This window comes from Danio rerio, chromosome 20 (assembly GCF_049306965.1).
Source record: "Danio rerio strain Tuebingen ecotype United States chromosome 20, GRCz12tu, whole genome shotgun sequence".
Taxonomy (NCBI): Eukaryota; Metazoa; Chordata; class Actinopteri; order Cypriniformes; family Danionidae; genus Danio; species Danio rerio.
In genome coordinates this window covers 2,187,833-2,209,740 of record NC_133195.1, presented here as the reverse complement: position 1 = coordinate 2,209,740, position 21,908 = coordinate 2,187,833, and the positions used below count along the sequence as shown (strand labels likewise).

The 21,908-nt window shown below is 34.7% G+C and overlaps 3 protein-coding genes across 8 annotated transcripts in view; 1 reads left to right on the top strand and 2 right to left on the bottom strand.

Moving 5' to 3' along the window:
• l3mbtl3 (L3MBTL histone methyl-lysine binding protein 3) overlaps positions 1-8,167 on the bottom strand; it is an 82,577-nt gene extending 74,410 nt beyond the window's left edge. For 3 of the 6 annotated variants that reach the window (XM_073932272.1, XM_073932274.1, XM_073932278.1), the window contains exon 1: positions 8,014-8,103. Coding sequence is in view for 2 of the 6 variants with exons in the window: in XM_073932270.1 (XP_073788371.1) it covers positions 1,115-1,147 (33 nt within the window). In the remaining 4 variants the exon portion in view is untranslated. Of the gene's footprint in view, positions 1-1,114; positions 1,298-8,013 lie in introns of all 6 variants that reach the window. The other 3 variants (XM_073932270.1, XM_073932276.1, NM_001245964.1) reach the window with 2 other exon arrangements.
• The window catches only part of lama2 (laminin, alpha 2), a 389,595-nt gene that overhangs the window by 26,182 nt on the left and 341,505 nt on the right, over positions 1-21,908 (bottom strand). The gene's annotated exons all lie outside the window — the stretch shown is intronic.
• Positions 1,121-17,290, top strand: tmem244 (transmembrane protein 244). Its single transcript, NM_001044796.1, has 6 exons — positions 1,121-1,238; positions 7,968-8,053; positions 9,697-9,773; positions 11,604-11,729; positions 13,961-14,005; positions 16,971-17,290. Exons 1-6 carry the CDS (start codon positions 1,146-1,148, stop codon positions 17,066-17,068), a joined length of 525 nt encoding a protein of 174 aa, NP_001038261.1. The 5' UTR covers positions 1,121-1,145; the 3' UTR covers positions 17,069-17,290.

Sequence of the window (21,908 nt, the reverse complement as noted above, 5' to 3'; positions counted from 1 at the left end):
AAGCAAAACAATGTAAATTTAAAGTGAAAATTATTTCACAGTGAAAATTTTATTCTTTTGTTTACCGCACTGGCAGATTATTTTGCTTGTTTTATGAAAAAAAACCTCACTTAATTTTGACTCATTATTAAAAATAAAAAGCTTCTTTTTAAAATGATTTAAGAATTTGTATAGATGTTTGGACTAGAAACAAGACAAAAACTCTATAAGAAAAGCAAAAATACAAGTTCAAAAATTAATGCAAACATAATAATACATAATAAAAATTACATAAAATAAATAATAAAAAAATAAGCAAAATAATGTGAAAATAAGTTCATTTTGACTCACTATTTCTGAAAACAAGACTTGCTTGTCCAGAAAATGCTTCTTGATTAAATAATTTTAGATATTTGGTCTAGAAACAAGACAAAAACTAAGAAAAGCAGTTTTTTTATAGAAGTAAAACAATTTAAATTAATAAAATAATAATTAAAATATATATAAATGATAAAAATAAGCAAAACAATGTCAATTTAAAGTGAAAATAAGATCATTTTTCTTACCCAATTGAAAGATTATTTTGCTTGTTTTATGGAAATAACTGATTTCATTTTGACTCATTATTTCTGAAAACAAGACTTGCTTGTCCAGAAAATTAAGAATATGTTGACATTTGGACTCAAAACAAGACAAAAACTTTAGAAGAAAAGCATTTTTGTATGCAAGTAAAAACTCATAAAACTCATAAAAATTGAAAAAAAAAAAAAAGTAAAATTAGATTCTTTTGTTTATCCCACTGGCAGATTATTTTGCTTGTTTCATGGAAAAAAATCTTCCTTTAATTTTGACTCATTATTAAAATTTAAATATTAAAATGCTTCTTGATTAAGACATTGTTGATCTACAAACAAGCCTAAAACTCTACTCTAAAAAATCCTCTTTTGCTTGCAGTGCAGTATGGTGAGTTGCTTCTTTACTCAACCGGCAGTATTCTTAGTTTGTGTGATGGGTAATTAGTGAGTGTATCCCGGTCAGGCCAGGAGGTGGGCTTTATCGGGCGCAGATTTACGGATGCGCTGCTAATCTTATTAAGAGCAGCCATGATGACAGACGCACACATTCAGCGCTGTACCTGTGACTGATCAAGGAGTCGCCGGCCATTCATGTTGTTGGACTACTGCTGCCGCTGCTGTGGGACCGCACTGATCAGACGCCACGGCCCGCTGCCAGCCCACAGCAAGATCCACGACACATGGGTAAAGAAGAGGCTTTTACCGCACTTACTGCTGCAGATCAGGAGCCACTGTGTGTGTGTCTGGAGCACAAGAGCCATTTATCTAGATGTTAACACTGCAAAAATGCTGTTCTTACATAGAGTTTTTGTCTGGTTTGTAGTCCAAATATCAGAAAATTCTGAAATCAAGAAGCACTTAGACAATTAAAAAACATTGTGTTGCTTTCACTGTTAAAGAAGAGGCTTTTACCGTGTTTACTGCTGCAAATCAACCCTGAAGGAGCCTCTGCAGGAGCCATTTACAGTTGAAGACACAATTATTAGCTCCTCCTTTCTCAAATAATTTCCAAACGATGTTGAACAGATTCAGGAATTTTTCACAGTAATTCCTATAATATTTTTTCTTCTGAAGAAAGTCTTATTTGTTTTATTTCGGCTAGAATAAAAGCAGTTTTACAATTTTTAAAACTATTTTACGGTTAATAATATTAGCCCCCCTAAGCAATATTTGTATTCGATTGTCTGCAGAACAAACTATTATGTTTACAAAAGGATTGTAAAAAATAATCTCTGCTAAACAGAAATTGGGAAATTAAATATTCAGTGGGGCGAATAATTTAAGAGGGCTGATAATTCTGAATTATGTTAATAACAAAAGAATAGTGGAATATGAAAGCAATGATCGCTCCCTGTGGCTTGTACAGCACCTCTCATCAGTTGGAATACAATAACTTTTGCAAAGATTATGGTGGAGACATTTTTCTTTTTTCCTATGATTACAGACATGTGCAGGAACCACCAACATTAATTACAGCACGCTAGACCACACACAACCTAAAAGGTACACTTTCAAATTTGAGTTTATAAAAAAAATACAAAAAGCGCCTCTTTTTTTAGGTGTTTATTATAACACAGACAACATATACAGATATTTTACACACTTTCAATAGTGTTTTATGAAAATTCAAAGGGTTTTCTTTAAAATGATACCAATTTTTTGCATTTACACCTCTGCATGTGGATTTGGGAAGCTTTTAAATTTGGGTAGGCAAAATCCAGGCGGAAATGTCAAAATAACAGCAGAGTTTAACTGGTTAAAGTGACATTTAAAGGCTTAATTAGGTTAATTAGGAAAGTTATTGTTTAACGATGGAAAATCTAAAAATATCTTTCCTAAGGGGGCTAACAATATTGACCCTTAAAATATATTTACATATCTTTTTATTCTAGCCCCAGAAAAGTACAAACCACAAAATCAACAACACTTTATATTATTCATGTTTATCTTAATTTTTCCAGTTTATTGATATTTTATTTTATATTTTAGCATGTTAATTTGGGTGAACTAATGTTTGGACCCCAATCAGTTTTTTGTTTTTTTCTGTAAGATTAGTTCATCAGTTTTGTCTTTGGTACTGATTAATCTACTGTATGTGCACACATGTATTACTGTAAGAGAATATGAATGTAAAAGAGAGATCTGTGTGGGGTGAACTCATTTAAAACTGAAGATATTGCCCAGATAGCAAAATACACTCGGGCCAGTTCCGGCTAGATTGTCGCCTGCCGAAGACTTACCCCTCGGCCCAACTTCGGCTGCCGGACTCGGGCCGGATGCCTGTGGACTCACTGCCCGATTCCGGCCCGAATCAAGCGGGCCAGATGCGGCGGCCGTAAGCGAGCCGACGCTGCGCATCCGCGCCGAAATCGGCGCGAGGGTAATGTGCGCTGTGGCCCGGAGCTGGCGCGACTCCGTATTTATACACCTTATAAAACCTTTTGGTATTACATTGGTACTTGATATATGGTATTACAACCATTTGAATTTATATAACAGCAAACACAGACTATAATGTAAACACAAAGTGTAAGCACTGCGTTTAACCTTTGAATAAAGTGCAAACTGCATACATATTCTGTAACGAAAATAATCAGACAAATGACAAAATAAATAAATGTTAAACGTTTATTGATTGCAAGAAAAAAATAGTACTAAAATTTTATAAATAATTTTGTAGTGCACAAGAATATCAATATAAAAACAACAATAAAACACAAGGACACACAGAAAGATTTAAACAAACAATCTAAAAATTACACACAAACACAGATGTTTTTAAAACAACCCTGTTTTCCCAATAGACTTGAATTAAAAATTTGTAAAAAACAGCTAAATTTTATATAAACCTAAATATAGAAACCAATTTAAGATATAGCAAGAAACATCTTAAAAATACCAATGACAATCTGTAAAATATACAAGTCAAACTTGTAAAAAGTACTGCAGAATTCTGAAGAAACATCTTGAAACATTTTTTAATAAAACATTAAAATAATAATAAACAAACAAATATATATATATATAATTGCAGAAGTATAAAGTCAAACTTATTTTTAAATAAACTTGAACAAAATCAATTGCACAAACAGCAATTTTCTTTCAACACGTCTTGTGCAATTTTATATTTACAATTGTATTTGTATTACGTTTATTAAAAATGTATCAAGATGTTTCTTCAGAATTTGGCGCACACACATACATACATACATACATACCATACATATATACACACACACACACACACATATATATATATATATATATATATATATATATATATATATATACATACATATACATATATATATATATATATATATATATATATATATATATATATATATATATATATAAATGCAAATGAAAGAAACAAATTGTTCAAGTATCAGGGAACATCCTAATACACTTAAAATGTTGTTTAAAAAATAAAACAAAATAGTGATGTAGACATTTGACACATTAGCTTTCTCTTCTTTCTTCCTCCATCCCTGTCAGGGGCAAGTTGTAGCTACCTTGTAATGCATTTTTCCACTTCTTTATCAGTGGCGTGGTATGGACATTTGTCCTCACTCCATCTGTGATTAAAAGATAAACAGATAATTAGTAGTGAACAAGTACTAATGTAAAAAAAAAGAAAAAATTAGGAAACAAGTAGGCTACCTACGAAGCAAAAAAAAAAACAATAAAAAAAAACAAATAAACTTAAAACACTTTGAAATTAGCAAGAGCTTGAACTTACCAGTTTCTTCATTTGTTCAGGCTGCTCCTTTAGTTGATTTTCAAGCTTTTCCAAATCAAATTGGCCAAAGGAAGGTCAAATGTGTTTACATCTGGAATTTCATCACGTCTGTTTTGGTTTTGTGAGAATCAGGCCCAGCTGCTGCTTTATGACGTTGCATGATTTTAAAACTTCAGTCAGTCGTGCTAAAAAAGAAAAATAACAGATTAGTATAAATCAACCTGTAGCTTATTCTCATAAAACTTCTGTAAATACAACAGTGGGTTAGACACTGCTGATATTCTCTAGTTGATCTTTACTTTCTAGCTGCATTAAACCTTAACAAATTTAGTGATGTCTTCAATTCTTACAAAGACATCACGAGATGCAATAAGTTCTGTCTTGATCTCAAACTGCACTAGAACAAAGACTGTAAATGTTCATAGGTGTACTGCAGGAGTGTCCAAACTTTTTGGGTCGAGGGCCAGATGCAAAAAAACAAACGTTGTCGCGGGCCAAATTTTACATACATCACACAGACACGTGTGTATATATATATATATATATATATATATATATATATATATACAGTTGAAGTCAGAATTGTTAGCCCCCCTAAATTATTAGCCACCGTTTATTTTTTCCCCAATTTCTGTTTAACGGAGAGTTAAACATTTTTTTCCACACATTTCTAAACATATTAGTTTTAGTAACTCATTTCTAATAACTGATTTATTTTATCTTTGCCATGATGACAGTAAATATTATTTGACTAGATATTTTTAAGACACTTCTATACAGCTTAAAGTGACATTTAAAGGCTTAACTAGGTTAATCAAGTTAACTAGTCAAGTTAAGGTAATTAGGCAAGTTATTTTATAACAATGGTTTGTTCTGAAGACATAAGGGGCTAATAATTTTGACCTTAAAATGGTTCATAAAAAAATTTAAACCGCTTTTTATTCTAGCCAAAATAAAACATAAGTCTTTCTCCAAAAGAAAAAATATTATCAGACATACTGTAAAAATGTTCTTGCTCTGTTAAACATTATTTGGGAAATATTTAAAAAAGAAAAATAAATCAATGAGGGGCTAATAATTCAAACTTCAACTGTGTGTAGATAGATAGACAGACAGACAGACACAGACAGACAGACAGACAGACAGACAGACAGATAGATAGATAGATTTATAGATCATAACAAGAACTGCTGCTTAATTGAATGCATGTAATAGTGACACCCGGTGGTTATTTATTGAATTACGTTCATTTTTGTATAGCGGGCCAGATTCTATTGATATTTATAAAAAGCCGGGCCGTAGTTTGGACACGCCTGGTGTACTGGAATGTACAGTATCTGTGCATCTTGATGGTGGTCTTAAGATTTCTGCCATAGTCATTGATGGTGATGGTACTTGTGGTGCTGCCTTGATTTCTGAAATCTTCATACCTGCCTTTTATCCAGCCTCTTTGTTCCAAGTAATTTTTCTTCATCACGGTATAGATGTGTCTATACTGTCCCTTAATCAGATACATTTACAAAACAAAACATCACTTTAGTATAGTGCCAGGTCAAAACTCACAGGTTGTAATAGATCAATGACATAATGTTGACAGTATGTGTTTAAAATAATTGCAAACAAACCTGTTCTGTCTTTAGATGTATGACAGGCGATCATCATCCTCATCTGTCTACCAGTCAGAAATCACAGTTGGGTTGGATGTTGGATGTTTGAGTCGAGCTTCCTCATATGCATCTATAATGAAACATCACATTGTTGTTAACCTGCCGTAAAGAAAAGTTCAAATCCTAAAATACTATCAAAGTTAATTAATGCATATAATACCTATAGTGTAAATAATCAGTACACAGAAGGTTGCACAAGATTTATTTGGAGATTCATGCAGAGTGACAGCCTTATGAATCTGAGACATAGATTTGTAAGATGGTCAAGCACATGCATTATTCTGTACCCATGAAGATTAACCTACCATTGTGAAAAATGTTTGATGATGATAGCCAATAACAATAGACCATTTCAGCTGTTTGTGAAGCAATTAGTAATGTAAAGTCTGAAAAGCTCAATCTATGTTGGAAATATATCAGCAGTTTACAGCTTATAATGGACTTTTAGCACACAACTATAACATGCCTGTTACGTTCAAAAGAGTGTGCCATTGACTTCTTTGGTCGTGATGTGCAAGAACAATAAGACTTAACCAACAAATATTGTTACCCATTCATTTAAATCAGAATTTATCACTGTCAATAACATAAAAAAAACATCAAAATCTGCTTTAAGACGTTCAGTTTTACATTAACTGACCATTACAGCTTGAACAAAAGATATAATTGATTCACATAGGCTAACACATATGAATTAAAGTGCACACTAATATATTTCTCTTGGATAATTTAAAGAGAATAGTAAACAGTCGAGTTTCAATCATTTTTCGTGACTAACTGCATAAACAAGATAAACAATAATATTTTATTAATCCAAAACGATTAGTTTTTATTTACACATAATCACAGAATTAATACTGTTGGATAAGTATACGCCTGTACAATGATTTTTTCAACATCCACGGTACTTTATAATGTTAAATCAGGAAAAAAACACGTTTTGCCATGTTAGCGTTAATGGATTCGTCTACAGAAACTTTCTTTAACGCAAAGTTAGCATACACACAAATTCGTTTCATGTTTCTTTAAAATAATTAAAATAGTTTTCAGTTACTACACACGTTACAATCTAACATTGTGTAAAAGGAAAAGGAACTTTCAGACGTGTTTTGTAACTGTTAGCGTTAGCATACATTAGCTCCAGTCGTGTTTCTTAAAGCAAGTTACATTTCGTATCAAACTGTTTTAAATTACTAAACGCTGTTACAACCAAACACCGTGGAAATGTTTTAAGCTCTAAATTCGCTAATTATACAGAACACAAGCAGTAAAAAGCTTACCTTTCTGACCGGAATCCACATGGAATCTTTGAAAAATCAAACTTTTTCTTCTTGTGATCTTCGTGCCATGGTGGTTGACAACCAGCTTGTTGGAGCATTACCGCCACCGTCTGGATTGGAGTTTGGATCATGAGTTTAGTCACGCATGTGTTTATTATGAAACCAACTTCTGCTTTAAAAAAAAAAAACAGTCAGCACAGGAGCGTGCTATCTCAAAAATAAGCGAATTTTACATAGTTTTTCTCTAGATGACATGTATAATCTATTTATAAATAATATTGTTTTGTTTGCGTCTAAACATTGAGACCATCCACACTAAATATTCTTTTTTTTTTTTTTTGCTATCGTACCATGAATATTTTCTCAAATTATCATTAAACGTGGAGCTAACAGATTACTAGATAAAATAAGAACTTAATCAGTTGCCATCAGCCGAGTCCTTGCCAGAAGCGGCCAGGACTCTACAGACAGACTCGGACCGGATATGGTTGACCGGAATCGGGCCAGTGCTTTACAGCCGCATCACAGCCGCATGTGCGCGAGCGAGCTGCGGGCCGCACTCGGCCCGGATAACACTCGCCGATGCCGAGTCGGAGCCGGAGGCGCCGGAGGGCAGCCGAGCTCGGGCCGATTACTGCCTGCTATCTGGGTGGCTTCTGTGAATGAACAGTGTTGAAGCTGCAGCACTGATGGACCTCTGCTGTGTTTGTGTGTGTGTTGTCAGGCTGTCCTGCAGAACCTGTTGATGTGTATGGTGTGCTTTTACTCACTCTACTATATTGTGGTCAGTGTCTGCATCGGCGTTCTCAGGTGAGATCCTACACTTTCAGCAACTTCCTCTGCTTCTCTTTTGTGGTCATGCGACTTCCTGTAGTACTGACAGAAAAATAGTCTGCGGCTCTGTCCCAATTCGCCTACTTACACTACGTCCTAAAAGTACTGTTATGTGTGTGAAAAAAACGGGCTGTTATGTTGCTTAGTTACGAGCCCTGTCAAACATCTCGACGCATCAGCAGCGGGTTAATCTGCGAGTGTTTCATGCCTAGAAATCGCCTCAAGTGCAGAATTTAGAAGTTAATGTCCGAACACGTCTTTGTAGAAGCTCACGTTGTTGTCGCTGATTAAATACAACACGGGAAACGTGACTTAAATATTTACCAGTAGGCTACAAATTAATTAACAATCATTTAAACATTTTACCGAAGCCCCTCTTGACAGTTGGTCTCGCGCGTCCGCCATGTTTGTAGTTTATTGCCATTTTTTAACATTAATTTGTAGTTCTAATGGAGTTCATGACTAACGGACGGTTCTACACTTCAAAACACTACGAGAAATAGTCGACCATGCGAGAAACTTTGGCCTGTTTTCAACATACTACGGTTTAGGACATACTAATTATATATTTTTAAATTATATATAAGTTACACAGTGTGTAAATTGGGAAGCATTTGCTGCATTAGTGGCTCTAAACGCTTTATAACACAGCTTTATTGGTGTTTTGTGTAGATTCCTGCTGCTGTTTTTTTGTAGGCAGTTCTTCTATTTAACTCATAAACTTGATAATGATATTGAATCAATAAATTTATAATTAAGATTACAAACATATAACATCAACTAAGAAGACATAAACAGCAGTAGAAGAGAAATATTAATAACAGGAATGTGTATAAACAGAAATTAAGATGATGATGGCTGTGTTTAAATAGCTTTAAGCATTCATAGTCATATAAATAAATAAAATAATTAGTTATTAAATAGGCTGGGGCAGCACAGTGTCTCAGTGATTAGCACTGTAGCCTCACAACAAGAAGGTTGCTGGTTCGAGTCTTGGCTAGGTCAGTTGGCGTTTCTGTGTGGAGTTTGCATGTTCTCCCCATGCTCCGGTTTCCCCTACAGTCCAAACACATGCGCTATAGGGGAATTGAATAAGCTAAATTGACCATAGTGTATGTGTGTGTGTGTGTGTGTGTGTGTGTGTGTGCGTGTGTGTGTGAATGACTGTGTATGTGTGTTTCCCAGTACTGGGTTGCAGCCGGAAGGGCATCGGTTGTGTAAAAGTTATGCTGGAATTGTTGGCGGTTCATTCTGCTGTGGCGACCTATGAAATAGAGACTAAGCTGAAGAAAAATTAATTAATAAATATTTTTAAATAAATAATATTTATTTAAAAATATTTTAAGGTATATTATTTATATATTTTGATTAATTTGTATTATTTTTATTGTTATTTTTTTATTTATGTTTATTATTATTGGTATTTATATCATGTGTTGGATTTCACTCTGTTCTGTCTTATGTTTAATATTACATTAATCAAAAAATCTAAAAACATTAACAGCATATCAGCATCACATTCATGATCTGCACACAGATTTAACTCCACCTCTCTGTGTGTTCATCTGGTGTTGTTTGTTTATTTTGTCATCTGTTGATTGTTTGTTTGTTGTCATCAGGGTGGAGGAGGTCGACAGCTTGTTAGCACCATTTGACTACACCACACAACCATCATGGCAAAGTCCCAAATACTTAGGTATGCTAGTGTGGATGCAGTACGCAGTGTTTACACACTTTACAAGAGTGTGTAAATCTTGGAGTACAGAGTGTGTAAAGTTGTAGTATAGAGTGAGTAACGCTGGCGTAAAGAGTAAGTAAAGCTGGAGTAAAGAGTGTGTAGAGCTGGAGCAAAGAATGTGTAAAGATAAAGTAAAGATTGTGTAAAGCTGTAGTAAAGAGTGTGTAAAGCTGGAGTAAAGATAGAGTAAAGCTGGAGTGAAGAGTGTGTAATGTTGGAGTAAAGAGTGTGTATAGCGGGAGTAAAGGGTGTGTAAAGATGGAATAAGGAGTGTGTAAAGCTGGAGTAAAGAGAGCATAAAGCTTGAGTAAAGACAGAGTAAAGCTGGAGTAAAGAGTGTGTATAGCTGGAGTAAATATGGAGTAAAGAGTGTGTAAAGCTGGAGTAAAGTTTGCATAAAGCTAAAGTAAAGACAGAGTAAAGCTGGAGTAAAGAATGTGTATAGCCAGAACAAAGATGGAGGAAGGAGTGTGTAAAAATAAAGTGAAGATTGTGTAAAGCTTAAACAATGAGGAAGTTAGCTAGATTAAAGAGTGTGTAAGGATGGAGTTAAGAGTGTAAAGACGGAGTAAAGAGTGTGTAGAGCTAGAATGAAGAGAGAGTAAAGAGAGGATAAAGTTGGAATAAAGAGTGTGTAAAGCTAGAGTAAAGAGTGAGTAAAGCTGGAGCAAAGAGTGTATAGAGCTGGAGTAAAGATGGAGTAAAGATTGTGTAAAAACAAAAGTGTGTAAAGCTGGAATGAAGAGGGAGTAAAGAGAGAGTAAAGTTGGAGTAAAGCGTGAGTAAAGCTGGAGTAAAGAGTGTAAAGCTAGAATAAAGTGTGTGTAAAGCTGGAGTAAAGAATGTAAGGATGGAGTAAAGAGTGTGTGAAGCTAAAGTAAAGAATGCATAGAGCTGGAGTAAAGATGGAGTACAACTGGAGTAAAGAGTGTGTAAAGCTAAAGTATAAAGTGTGTAAAGCTGGAGTAAAGTTTGTGTACAACTGGAGTAAAGAGTGTGTAAAGCTAGAGTAAAGAGTGTTTAAAGCAGGAGTAAAGTGGGTGTAAAACTATAGTAAAGAGTGTGTAAACGGGAGTAAAGGACATGTGAAGCTGGAGTAAAGAGTGTGTATAGCTGGAGTAAAGAGTGTGTAAAGCTAGAGTAAAGAGTGTGTAAAGCTGGAGTAAAGAGTGTGTAAAGCTAGAGTAAAGAGTGTAAAGCTGGAGTAAAGAGTGTGTAAAGTTGGAGTAAAGAGTGTGTAAAGTTGGAGTAAAGAGTGTGTAAAGCTGGAGTAAAGAGTGTGTAAAGCTGGAGTAAAGAGTGTGTAAAGCTGGAGTAAAGAGTGTGTAAAGCTAGAGTAAAGAATGTGTAAAGCTGGATTAAAGAGTGTGTAAAGCTAGAGTAAAGAGTGTGTTAAGCTGGACTAAAGACAGAGTAAAACTGGTGTAAAGTGTGTATAGCTGGACTAAAGAGTGTGTAAAGCTGGATTAAACGAGTAAATAATGAGTGTAAGGCTGGAGTAAAAAGTGAGTAAAGCTGGAAAAAAGATTGTGCAAAGCAGGATTGAAGAGTGTAACGCTGGAGTAAAAGTGTGTAAAGATGGGAGTAAAGAGTGTGAAAAGATGGAGTAAACAGGGAGTAAAGCTGAGGTAAAGAGTATCCAGAGCTGGAGTAAAGAATGTCTAACGCTTGAGTAAAGAGTGTGTAAAGCTGGTGTGTGTCTGTGTGCTTGTTTGTAAATATGTGTGTTCATGTGTGTGTGTGTGTGTGTGTGTGTGTGTGTGTGTGTGTGTGTGTGTGTGTGTGCAGTGAGTGTGATCTCCACAGAGGTGACGTATGTTCTGGGTGGTCTGGTGTTCGCATGGATCGTCGAGGAGTGGGTGTGGGATTACGCCATTACTGTCACACTGCTGCATGTCGCCCTCACTGTCGCAGGTCGGAAGATCTACACACACACACACACACACACACACACACACTGTAAAAACTATTTAGTCACTTTAAAAAGTGAGTAAAAGCCAGCGTAACTGGGTATTGTTAAGTTGGCTTAATTTTTTTTAATTTTCCACATGGTTCAGAATAACCACTTTAGACAATAAAGTTCGAAAAAAGTTGAATAAAACAAAAGTTATGTGCTTTATTTTTTTATCAAATAATGCATAGAAATTTGTATTTAACAAAACATTTAGCCTAAAATTGACAAAAAATCTAACCTACACATCTGAACAAATTATATTCCAAATTTGAAGTTAATATCTCAAAAAATGAGTTTCAGTAATATTTTTTTTTGCTGCAGTACCAGACACGACCACCAGGATCCCTTTTACATTGGTGAACATACAATGGCGCCCCCTATATTTTGAGGAATATGAACCGTATTTGCTCATACTGTTGACAATATTTGTAATGTAGACGTCAAATTCTGACGCAGTATGGGCAGTTTGGTGGTATTTGATTTGAATTTAGCCTCTAAAAAACATAAAAATTTTACATGTAGCAGATTATTGTGCTTGTTTTACAAAAAAGCAATGGAATAGCGTGGTTTGGCAAGTAATCAGTTGTTTAGTTTTATAGATTCTGCCAGAATAACCACAAGTTTTGTGGAAAATCTCACTCAATTTTGACTCCATATTTCTAAAAACAAGACAATATATTTCAATAGAAAATAATCTTGATTTCACTTCGCAATAAGATTATTTTGCTTACCCTATTGGCAGATTTTTTTGCTTGTTTTATGGAAAAACTATGTAATCACATGGTTTAGCAAGTAATCAGTTGGTTAGTTTTGTAGATTTTGCCAGAATAACCACTTTAGACAATAAAGTTTGAAAAAAAGTTGAATAAAACAAAAGTTATGTGCTTTATCTTTATCAAATAATGCATAATATTTGTATTTTACCAAACATTTAGCCGAAAATTGACAAAAAAATCTAAGCTACACATATGAACAAATTAAATTCCAAATTTGAAGTTGATATCTCAAAAAAAAGTTTCAGTAATATTTTGTTTTGCTGCAGTACCAGACACGACCACCACGATCCCTTTTACATTGGTGAACATACAATGGCGCCCCCTATATTTTGAGGAATGTGAACCGTATTTGCTCATACTGTTGACAATATTTGTAATGTAGACATCAAATTCTGACGCAGTATGGGCAGTTTGGTGGTATTTAATTTGAATTTAGCCTCTAAAAACATCTAAATTTTATATGTAGCAGATTATTGTGCTTGTTTTACAAAAAAAGCAATGTAATAACATGGTTTGGCAAGTAATCAGTTGTTTAGTTTTGTAGATTCTGCCAGAATAACCACTTTAGACAGTAAAGTTTGAAAAAAAGTTGAATAAAACTAAATTTATGTGCTTTATCTTTATCGAACAATGCATAATATTTGTATTTTACAAAACATTTAGCTGAAAATTGACAAAAAAATCTAAGCTACACATATGAACAAATTAAATTCCAAATTTGAAGTTGATATCTCAAAAATAAGTTTCAGTAATATTTTGTTTGGCTGCAGTACCAGACACGACCACCAGGACATTGGTTTTACATTGGTGAACATACAATGGCGCCCCCTATATTTTGAGGAATATGAACCGTATTTTTGAATACTTTATCTTTATCAAATAATGCACAAAATGTGTATTTTACAAAACGTTTCAGCCTAAAATTGACCAAAAAATCTAACCTACATATCTGAACAAATTATATTGCGAATTTGAAGTTGAGATCTCAAAAAATGAGCTTTCAGTAATATTTATGTTTGGCCGCAGTACCAGACACGACCACCAGATGACATCCCGTTTACATTTCTTCGATTTGAATTCAGCCTCTAAAAAACATCTAAACTAAATGCTTCAGATTTTGTGGCAGATTATTTTGCTTGTTTTACAGAAAAGCTACGCAATCACGTGGTTTAGCACTTTAGATAATACAGTTTTGCGTAAAATCTCACTTAATTTTGACTCATTATTTATGAAAACAAGACATTTCTCGTTTGTCTAGTAAATGCTTCTTGATTTGGACTCAACACAAGACAGTGTAGACAACTCTATGGAGATGTGTTTTTCCTTGCTGAAGTGCATGTGATTGTGTTGAATGCTGAATATGTGTAGTATGGCTGTTCTTCAACCCGGGGTTTTTACTTTGGTTTTGCTTTCAGTCATGGCTGATTTTCCCTCAACAGAGCACTGGTGGATTGCTCTCGGTGAGTTTTCATCATGACATATTCATCTATGCCAAATCATTTCAGTGATAACTTGTTGTGCAGTGGTGTAAAGAGTACTGAAAAATCATACTCAAGTTAAAGTATCATTACTTAAAAAATGTAGTGCAATTAGAGTAAAAGTATCTGCTGTAAATATTACTCAAAGTTTGAGTAAAAAGTAGAGCTTTCTAAAGTACTCAGGATTAAAGAGTAATGAGTATTAAGCTGTAAAAAGCTGATGCATTTACATCTAATTTGTGCATGTGAGTGTAAACGTAACATTCTGTAGTGCATCTAGTTATTGCCCAGCAGGCACACAATCTCATATGATGTTAATATTAGGTTAGATTTAGGTTGTGATGTCTGGTGACCAAAATTCAATGTCTAGCCAGCATCTAAGGACAGCGTTATTTTGCTGTCCAATAATAGCATTAGATGACGTTGATATTTGGTCGATTTTAGGTTGTTAGAAAGTAACCAAAATTCAACGTCGAGCAAACATCTTAAACCAACGTCATATTGACGTCAAATACTGACATTTATTCATTAGTTATGGCAACCAAAATTCAACATTTAATAGACGTCATAGTGGTAACGTTCACAACGTCAAGCTGTAACCTCATTAGATGTTGATATTTGGTTGGTTTTAGGTTGGAGCCTGGCTTTGAGTTCTGACGTCAACCTGATTTTCATTTCCAAACAAAATGCAACATCCCCATTGTATTAGGGTACAACGTCAATCTGACGTCATGTTGACATCTTGTGCCTGCTGGGTGTTTAAGGCCATTTCGGTCTTCATACTGTAAACATCCGTCATCTTCTCATCAGTGATGTGCGTCTAAACAGTCTCTAGGTCAGTGCGTGTAAAGATTTTGGACATCTTCTTGGACACTTTTAACACTTTCAAACAGTTTGCTGCAATTATAAAGCGCTCATGTCTTGAGGTAGATCATTATGATGCGATTTACCCTCTGTGTGTGATCTGATTGGACAGGAATCACAGGAATGATTTTTCTAATCCCCCTGGACAAGAGAAAATAAAGCAGTGACTGCAGGTTGAGGAAAAGTAGTAGAGTAAAAGTACCGGTACAGCACTAAAAACATACCCAAGTGAAAGCAAAAGTACACATTTTTACTTAGTAATTAACAATTCCTGCAAAAAATTACTCAATTACAGTCATTTGAGTATCTGTAGTTAGTTACTTTACACCACTGGTTGTTTGTAAAGACCACAACGCTCTGTTGATGTTTATTATAGGTCAAACTTCAAATGAGCTGTGCATTATAAGCATTACTTTCTAATTAAACAAACACTTATTTTTGTAAATATGTAAATATTATATGAGCAATTCCGTGCAAATGTCAACCTTGCCATGAAAAAAAAATACGTTTTTACCAAAATACGGAAACCATTTCTGGGTTGTTTGTGTAAGCAAGTATTTTACAGTACTTTAGAAATACTCAAAAATGCATCTGTCAATGTTTTCAAACTATTCTATTTGATTTACCCAAGTCACACAAATGGTAATTTCACATGCGTCACATCCATAACAGAGAGATGTCACATCCATAACGACACTTTTTCCTCAGAAATGTGAAAATATTAAATAAAATAAAACCAATCATTTTTGTTTTATAGAGAGCCGACTCTAATCCTTTTGATTAGCGTTATTTCTTTTGGTTTGTGCAGTTTAATTCACATAATTTCTACAAAGTGTGTTGTATACTGTAAACTCGCAGACTTTTTTTGTCACATCCATAACGCATGCTTATTTTCCTCATTTAAAGTACAAAACACGTTTACAGATTGATATCTTTCTGCTCCCATAACCCTGTGGCTAGTTGCTCTAGAAAATATAATCAAATTTTTCAATATAATGTTAACATATACTTTCTCTGTCAATTTATGTGTTGAGTTTTTACTGCAAATGTCACATCCATAACGCTGGAATTGCTCATATATTAAATATTATATTCAAGTGGACCCGATTAACATGTCACTAAACTAAAAAGTGTAAATGTTTATTGTTTTATGTCAAGATGTTCAGGTAGACGTTTTAAGACATGCTCAGATGCTGTCAATAAATATGTAAGTTGGCTCTTTTTTTGTGTGATAATTCTTCATCAATAAACAAGAATAACCTGTAATATGTCTCGTATTCAGTGTAAAGTGACACTTTTAGGTACACTACTTGTTACTTTAATTTCCCAAACAGGCATTTTTGGGCAAAGTATTGGTATTGGATCGGTATTGCCGATATTCTCCTTCATTTTACTTGGTATCGGATGGGATAGGAAACCCGTGGTATCGCACATCCCTACTGAATGGGTTCAGAAAGATTGTCACTAAGGCCAGACGGAATCTGCGGACATTTTTGCTATTTCTGCTGAGAATTTTGGTAAACATCTGCGGAATTATTTTGGGAATATCATAACTAAAACCCTCATATGTAAAATAAAAAATAATATCTGTTTAACTTTTTTTATGTTTAAAATGCAAATCTAATTAGATTCACTTTATTTGGTAAACAAAGCCAAAGTCTCTCATATAATATATCTACTAAAAGTCTATAAATATTACTGTACAAACTGTACATAAGTCAGATTTAACAGTTACATATTAGTCAATAATATTTCTGAAGTGAATAAAAAAACGAAATAAATATAGATTTACACACATTTACACAAATAAATAAACAGAATTAATGAACTGTTTTAAAGAACCATTTTATAGTGCAAAGAACCATTTTATAGTGCCTTTATGAGTTGAAAAGGTTCCATGGCTGTTAAAGATTTTTCAAAGAACCATCTACACCACAAAGAACCTTTTAAAGCACCTTTATTTTTAAGAGTGAATGGTAAAACTCAACTTAACTTGAGAGTATTGTAAAAGAATATTGAGTGAATTGAATCTAGCACTGAACTTGAAGTAATCATGGTAATACGCGTGTCTTCTGTCTCGTAGGCTCGGGGTTATTGATGATGATTTTTGGCGGGCAGCTTCTGGCTTATCGACTCTTCAGAAACAACTTTGTGCATCCCGCAGATCTCCAGAACTTCTGACATCTTCAAGATAAACTCTCTCTGTTTTGTATTTACTCAGTTTTTTATGTCAAGGTTTGAAATGCTTTTGTAATTCCTGCACAGTGTTTTACATAATGGATTTGTTTTGAAACTGTCTGCTCATTATGATAAAATAATACCAGAACACTGTGTGGTTTGATGGACTTTATTTAATAATCAGATGGTGAAAGATTCTGTTAATTATTAATCTAGCAGAAACTGTATCTGTGTCTGCCTCATTTTCTGTATATACACCTTACATGATCATTCTTGAATTATCAAGACATTTTGGGTACTTATGAAGTACAAATTATGCTAATTTAGGAGAAACTCATATAATGGATGCTTAAATTGGTCAAACAGTTTAATATACACAATAGATAAGATGCACAAGTTCTTTCCTCTGGATTTAATGGTGGGATGAGATGTTTCAGCTGGAGAACTGTACTGTAGAACTGTAGTGCCGTTATACAGTTTATGCTAATCCCGAACAGCTGCTGTTGTCCTGTAATCGCTCGAGATTAAGTGCATGAAGTATTCGCAGATCCTCAGGAACACGCCACCGCCTCAAAGTGCTCCATTATCTGCTCATTTTTTTTTTACTTTTTATAGATAATTTTTAAATTAATAATTCATTGATTTGTTTGTTTGTTTATTTGATTTTTTATTTACTTGTTGGTTTGTTTGTTTTATTTTATTTGTTTGTTTTAACTTATTTGTTTTATTTGTTTGTTTATTTATTTATCTTTTTGTTTGTTTAATTTTATTTAGTTTTTGGTTTGTTCGTTTCTTTTATTTGTTTGTTTTATTTACTTATTTGCTTGCTTGTTTGTTTTAACTTATTTATTTATTTGTTTATAAAAAATGTATTTACTTGTTTGCTCATTTGTTAATTTATTTTTTACCTATTTTTTATTTATTTATTAGTTAGATTATTTATTTTATTTACTTTTTTATTTACTTGTTTACTAGTTAGTTTTACTTATTTATTTATCTATTTGTTTATTGTTTTATTATTTGTTATGTTGGTGTGTGTGTGTGTGTGTTTTTTTTTTTTTAATACACTACAAAACAAACCATTGTTATACAATAACTTGCTAATTACCCTAACCTTAACCTAATTACCCTAGTTAAACCTTTAAATGTCACTTTAAGGTGTATAGAAGTGTCTTGAAGAATATCTAGTCATATATTATGTCTGTCATCATTTATTCATTCATATTCCTTTCGGCTTAGTCTCTTTATTAAACTGGGGTCGCCACAACGGAAAGAACCGCCAACTTATCATATGTTTTACACAACGGATGCCCCTCCAGCTGCAACCCAGTACTGGGAATCATCCATACACTCTCATTCACACATGGCCAGTATAGCTTACCCAATTCACTTTTACCATCTCTTTGTATGGGGGAAAACAAAGCACCCGGAGAAAACCCACTCCAACATGGGGGGACATGCAAACTCCACACGGAAACGCCAACTGAACCAGTCGGGACTCGAACCAGCGACCTTCTTTCTGCTAGCCTGGATATAGCTGGTTTTGGCTGGGCTCCCAGACTAGATAGGCTGGTTTTAGCGTGTCATCTCTCAGCCTGACCAATCTAAGATCAGGCTGGAAATGCAAAGCCCTCTTTCTCAGCAGTATACTGTATTCACTTTATTTTCCATGCATATCTGACCAGGTTTATTTACTTACACTGTAATGCCTACACTCATTGATCGCTCTCTCTTCAGGACTTTGCACTGACTCTTTTAATTATTTGTGGCCTAAAATAACTGTTTTTCTTAAAACCTATGGCATATTTGCTTCAATTCTTCTGTCTTGCTGAAAAATAAATACTTATAAAATCTTATTTATTATCTGAAAACACACTGTACTCTTAGAAGAAACGTTTATTTTGCAGGAGAATCCACTCTTTCTCCAGTATGTGCTGAGATTTTTCCCTCTTATATACAGAACAGTGGTGCTCTGAGGGTTTCTACTGCTGTAACTGGAGTCAAAACTGCTCCTAAAATGAGCCTCAGTGCTTTATCATGCATAGTTTACAGTGTAGTCCATACACAATGCATTCATAATCTAGGACTGATCACATAAGACCGGTATAAATGCCCTTTCATGACCCTAGGTGCCTTAAATTCCACCTAAATTAGCAAAATGTGTGTTCTGAAGATGATCAATGAACGTCTCGGGGGTTTGGAACGACACCAAGGTGAGAAATATATAACAGATTGTTCATTTTTAGGTGAACTAACCCTTTTATCATATTCATAATCAATCCACATGTCCATTTTTCCTGGTAAATATCAGATAGTTTTTGCTATTGAAAATGTAAATCCTTTCTCAGAGATGGGTTGCGGCTGGAAGGGCATCGGCTGCGTAAAAACTTGCTGGATAAGTTGGCGGTTCATTCCGCTGTGGCGACCCCGGATTAATAAATAGACTAAGCCGACAAGAAAATGATTGAATGAATGAAAAATGTAAATCCTCATTCATACTATATCATTTATACTTCCTCTTTTCCAGATTATTCCATTTTAGACTTATATATATATATATATATATATTCAATATATATATAGGCCACTTATATATAGGCCACTTGAATCCCTGGTGACACTTTTTTCAAAGATGTCATTAATTATTGATTTTTAAATTATATTAATTATGATATTAAATATTAATGGACTCGTCCCTCTTCTCAGGGGAGAGCCACTCTCCTATCTTCTTCTGTTTAATGGTGTTTAATTCTCAGCGCTTATCCCCCCCTAGTGGTAGATGAGCATATTTCACATTCTTCATCTTAAAGCTTTGAGCTGCTGCACTTTTGTGTGTGTGTGTGTGAACAATAATTATATTGTTTGTTACATGCAAATTATACAGGAACTTAAAGATCATTCATTTTCTTTTTGGCTTAGTTCCTTTATTAATCTGGTGTTGCCACAGCAGGAGGAACCGCCAACCCATCTAGCATGTTTTACACAGCAGACGCCCTTCCAGTTGCAAACCATTACTTGGAAACATTCATGCACACTCACACACTTATACACTACGGACAATTTAGCCTACCCAATTCACCTGTACCACATGTCTTTGGACTGTGGGGGAAACCGGAGCACCCGGAGGAAACCCATGCCAACAATGGAAGGACATGCAAACTCCACACAGAAACGCCAACTGGCCCAGCCGAGGCTTGAACCAGCGACCTGGCTGTGAGGCGACACAGCACTACCTACTGCGCCACCGTGTTGCCCATCTTTGCACTTCGTTATTTTAAATACTAATTTATAATCTTTAATGAAATACCATAACCTTTAAAATATCTTTCCTCATTTCTGGTCACATGGAAGTCCTTTAATGTAATTTTTATAACCTCACCCGCTTCAGCTCCTCAAAATAAAGAATGAATGACGACAGTGCAGTGGCAGTATTATTTTAACACTTGCCGTGTAACAACAGTCCTACTCCACCTGCCGGTAGAAACAGGTACTGCTGAACTGCTGACTACACTAAAAATTTTTTCAAAGACGATTCCTGGATTTAATTTTTTTTTTTTTTTACGTCAAGTTGTTGTAAACAATTTATTTGGGCAGAATTTAAACAAACAAATTAAGTTGAGCATTATTAAAATTATTTTGTTTGTTTAAATTCAACACAAATAATTTGTTTGCAACAGTTCTGCATGCAACACTTTTTTAAATACCCGATACAAAAGCTGCGTTAAGTTGAATGCGCGGGAATTTAAGCACTTAGTACTTAGATAACAAAATTATTGTTTTACAACTGTTTTTTTTTTTTTTTTTTGTGCAACATATTACAAAAGATCCCACACCCCTCAAACCCGCAACGCCACTGGTTCTGGTTGAGTTTCAGTTTCCTTTTTGTGGTGATTCTACTTCATGTCCTTCTGGACATGATGGATTTTTTTTCTCCTTCTATTTGAGTTTGACTTGACGGGTGCACCTCATGTGCTTTATTCAGTGCTAAATGTTAATAATGTGAGTCTGAATGCTATTTTGCATCACATTTATTTTCAACACATATCAGTAGAGGTGTAAACCTATACTGGTCTCACGGTTCAGTTCGGTTACGATTATCATGCCTTCGATTCAGTTCAATTCGATATCTCGGTGCATCACGGTGCATTGACGATGATTTCCAAACAGTATTAAATTTTAGGGGGGAGGCTATAACATGCTGTCTGTATAAACACACAGACACACAACACCACACTGTCTCTCATTCAAACACATTCACAAACATAGACAGCACCAAACAAACAAACAAACAAACAAACACAAACACACTTAAGCCCTCGCAACAGGGAGAGCTCGCGCTGAGCTGAGCAGATAAACGGAAAAAAAACTAAAAAAAGAAGCTCTTTTCCGACGGTCCCTTACTGAAAGCTCCTCTCAGCGCGAGCTCTCCTGGCTAAACACATATTGCGAGGGGTTAAACGGAGCAGTGCTCATAATGTCGAGCGAAAAAAAAGAGAAAGACAGCTGTGAAACATAACCAGCTTTGTCTTTTTGTAGGAAACACACTTTAGATCTTTTTAGGGTAAGAGGTTTTTGAGTTATTGCCGTCTAAAACTGAATGTGTGTCAGGAATATCAAAAACAAAACCAACTGAACCGCGCTCATTTCTGGCGCCCCCTGGATATACAGCACCCTTAGCATTTGCCTATAGTGCCGATGCCACGGGCCGGTCCTGAGTTGGTTGAGTGTTGTAAATACTCACGCTCGCCTCCCTCACGACAGAGCGCATAGGAGATAAATGACGTCAGTACATAATAACCGGTTATGATTATTACTATACTGATACCGAATTTTCCGCGTCTGC

Bases quoted from the DNA above. Each gene is read 5' to 3' on its own strand.
- tmem244 (NM_001044796.1), top strand. From the start codon at position 1,146: ATGTTGTTGGACTACTGCTGCCGCTGCTGTGGGACCGCACTGATCAGA. The intron at 11,730-13,960 runs GTCGGAAGATCT...TTTTGCTTTCAG, and splicing joins TGTCGCCCTCACTGTCGCAG to TCATGGCTGATTTTCCCTCA. The intron at 14,006-16,970 runs GTGAGTTTTCAT...TCTGTCTCGTAG, and splicing joins GCACTGGTGGATTGCTCTCG to GCTCGGGGTTATTGATGATG.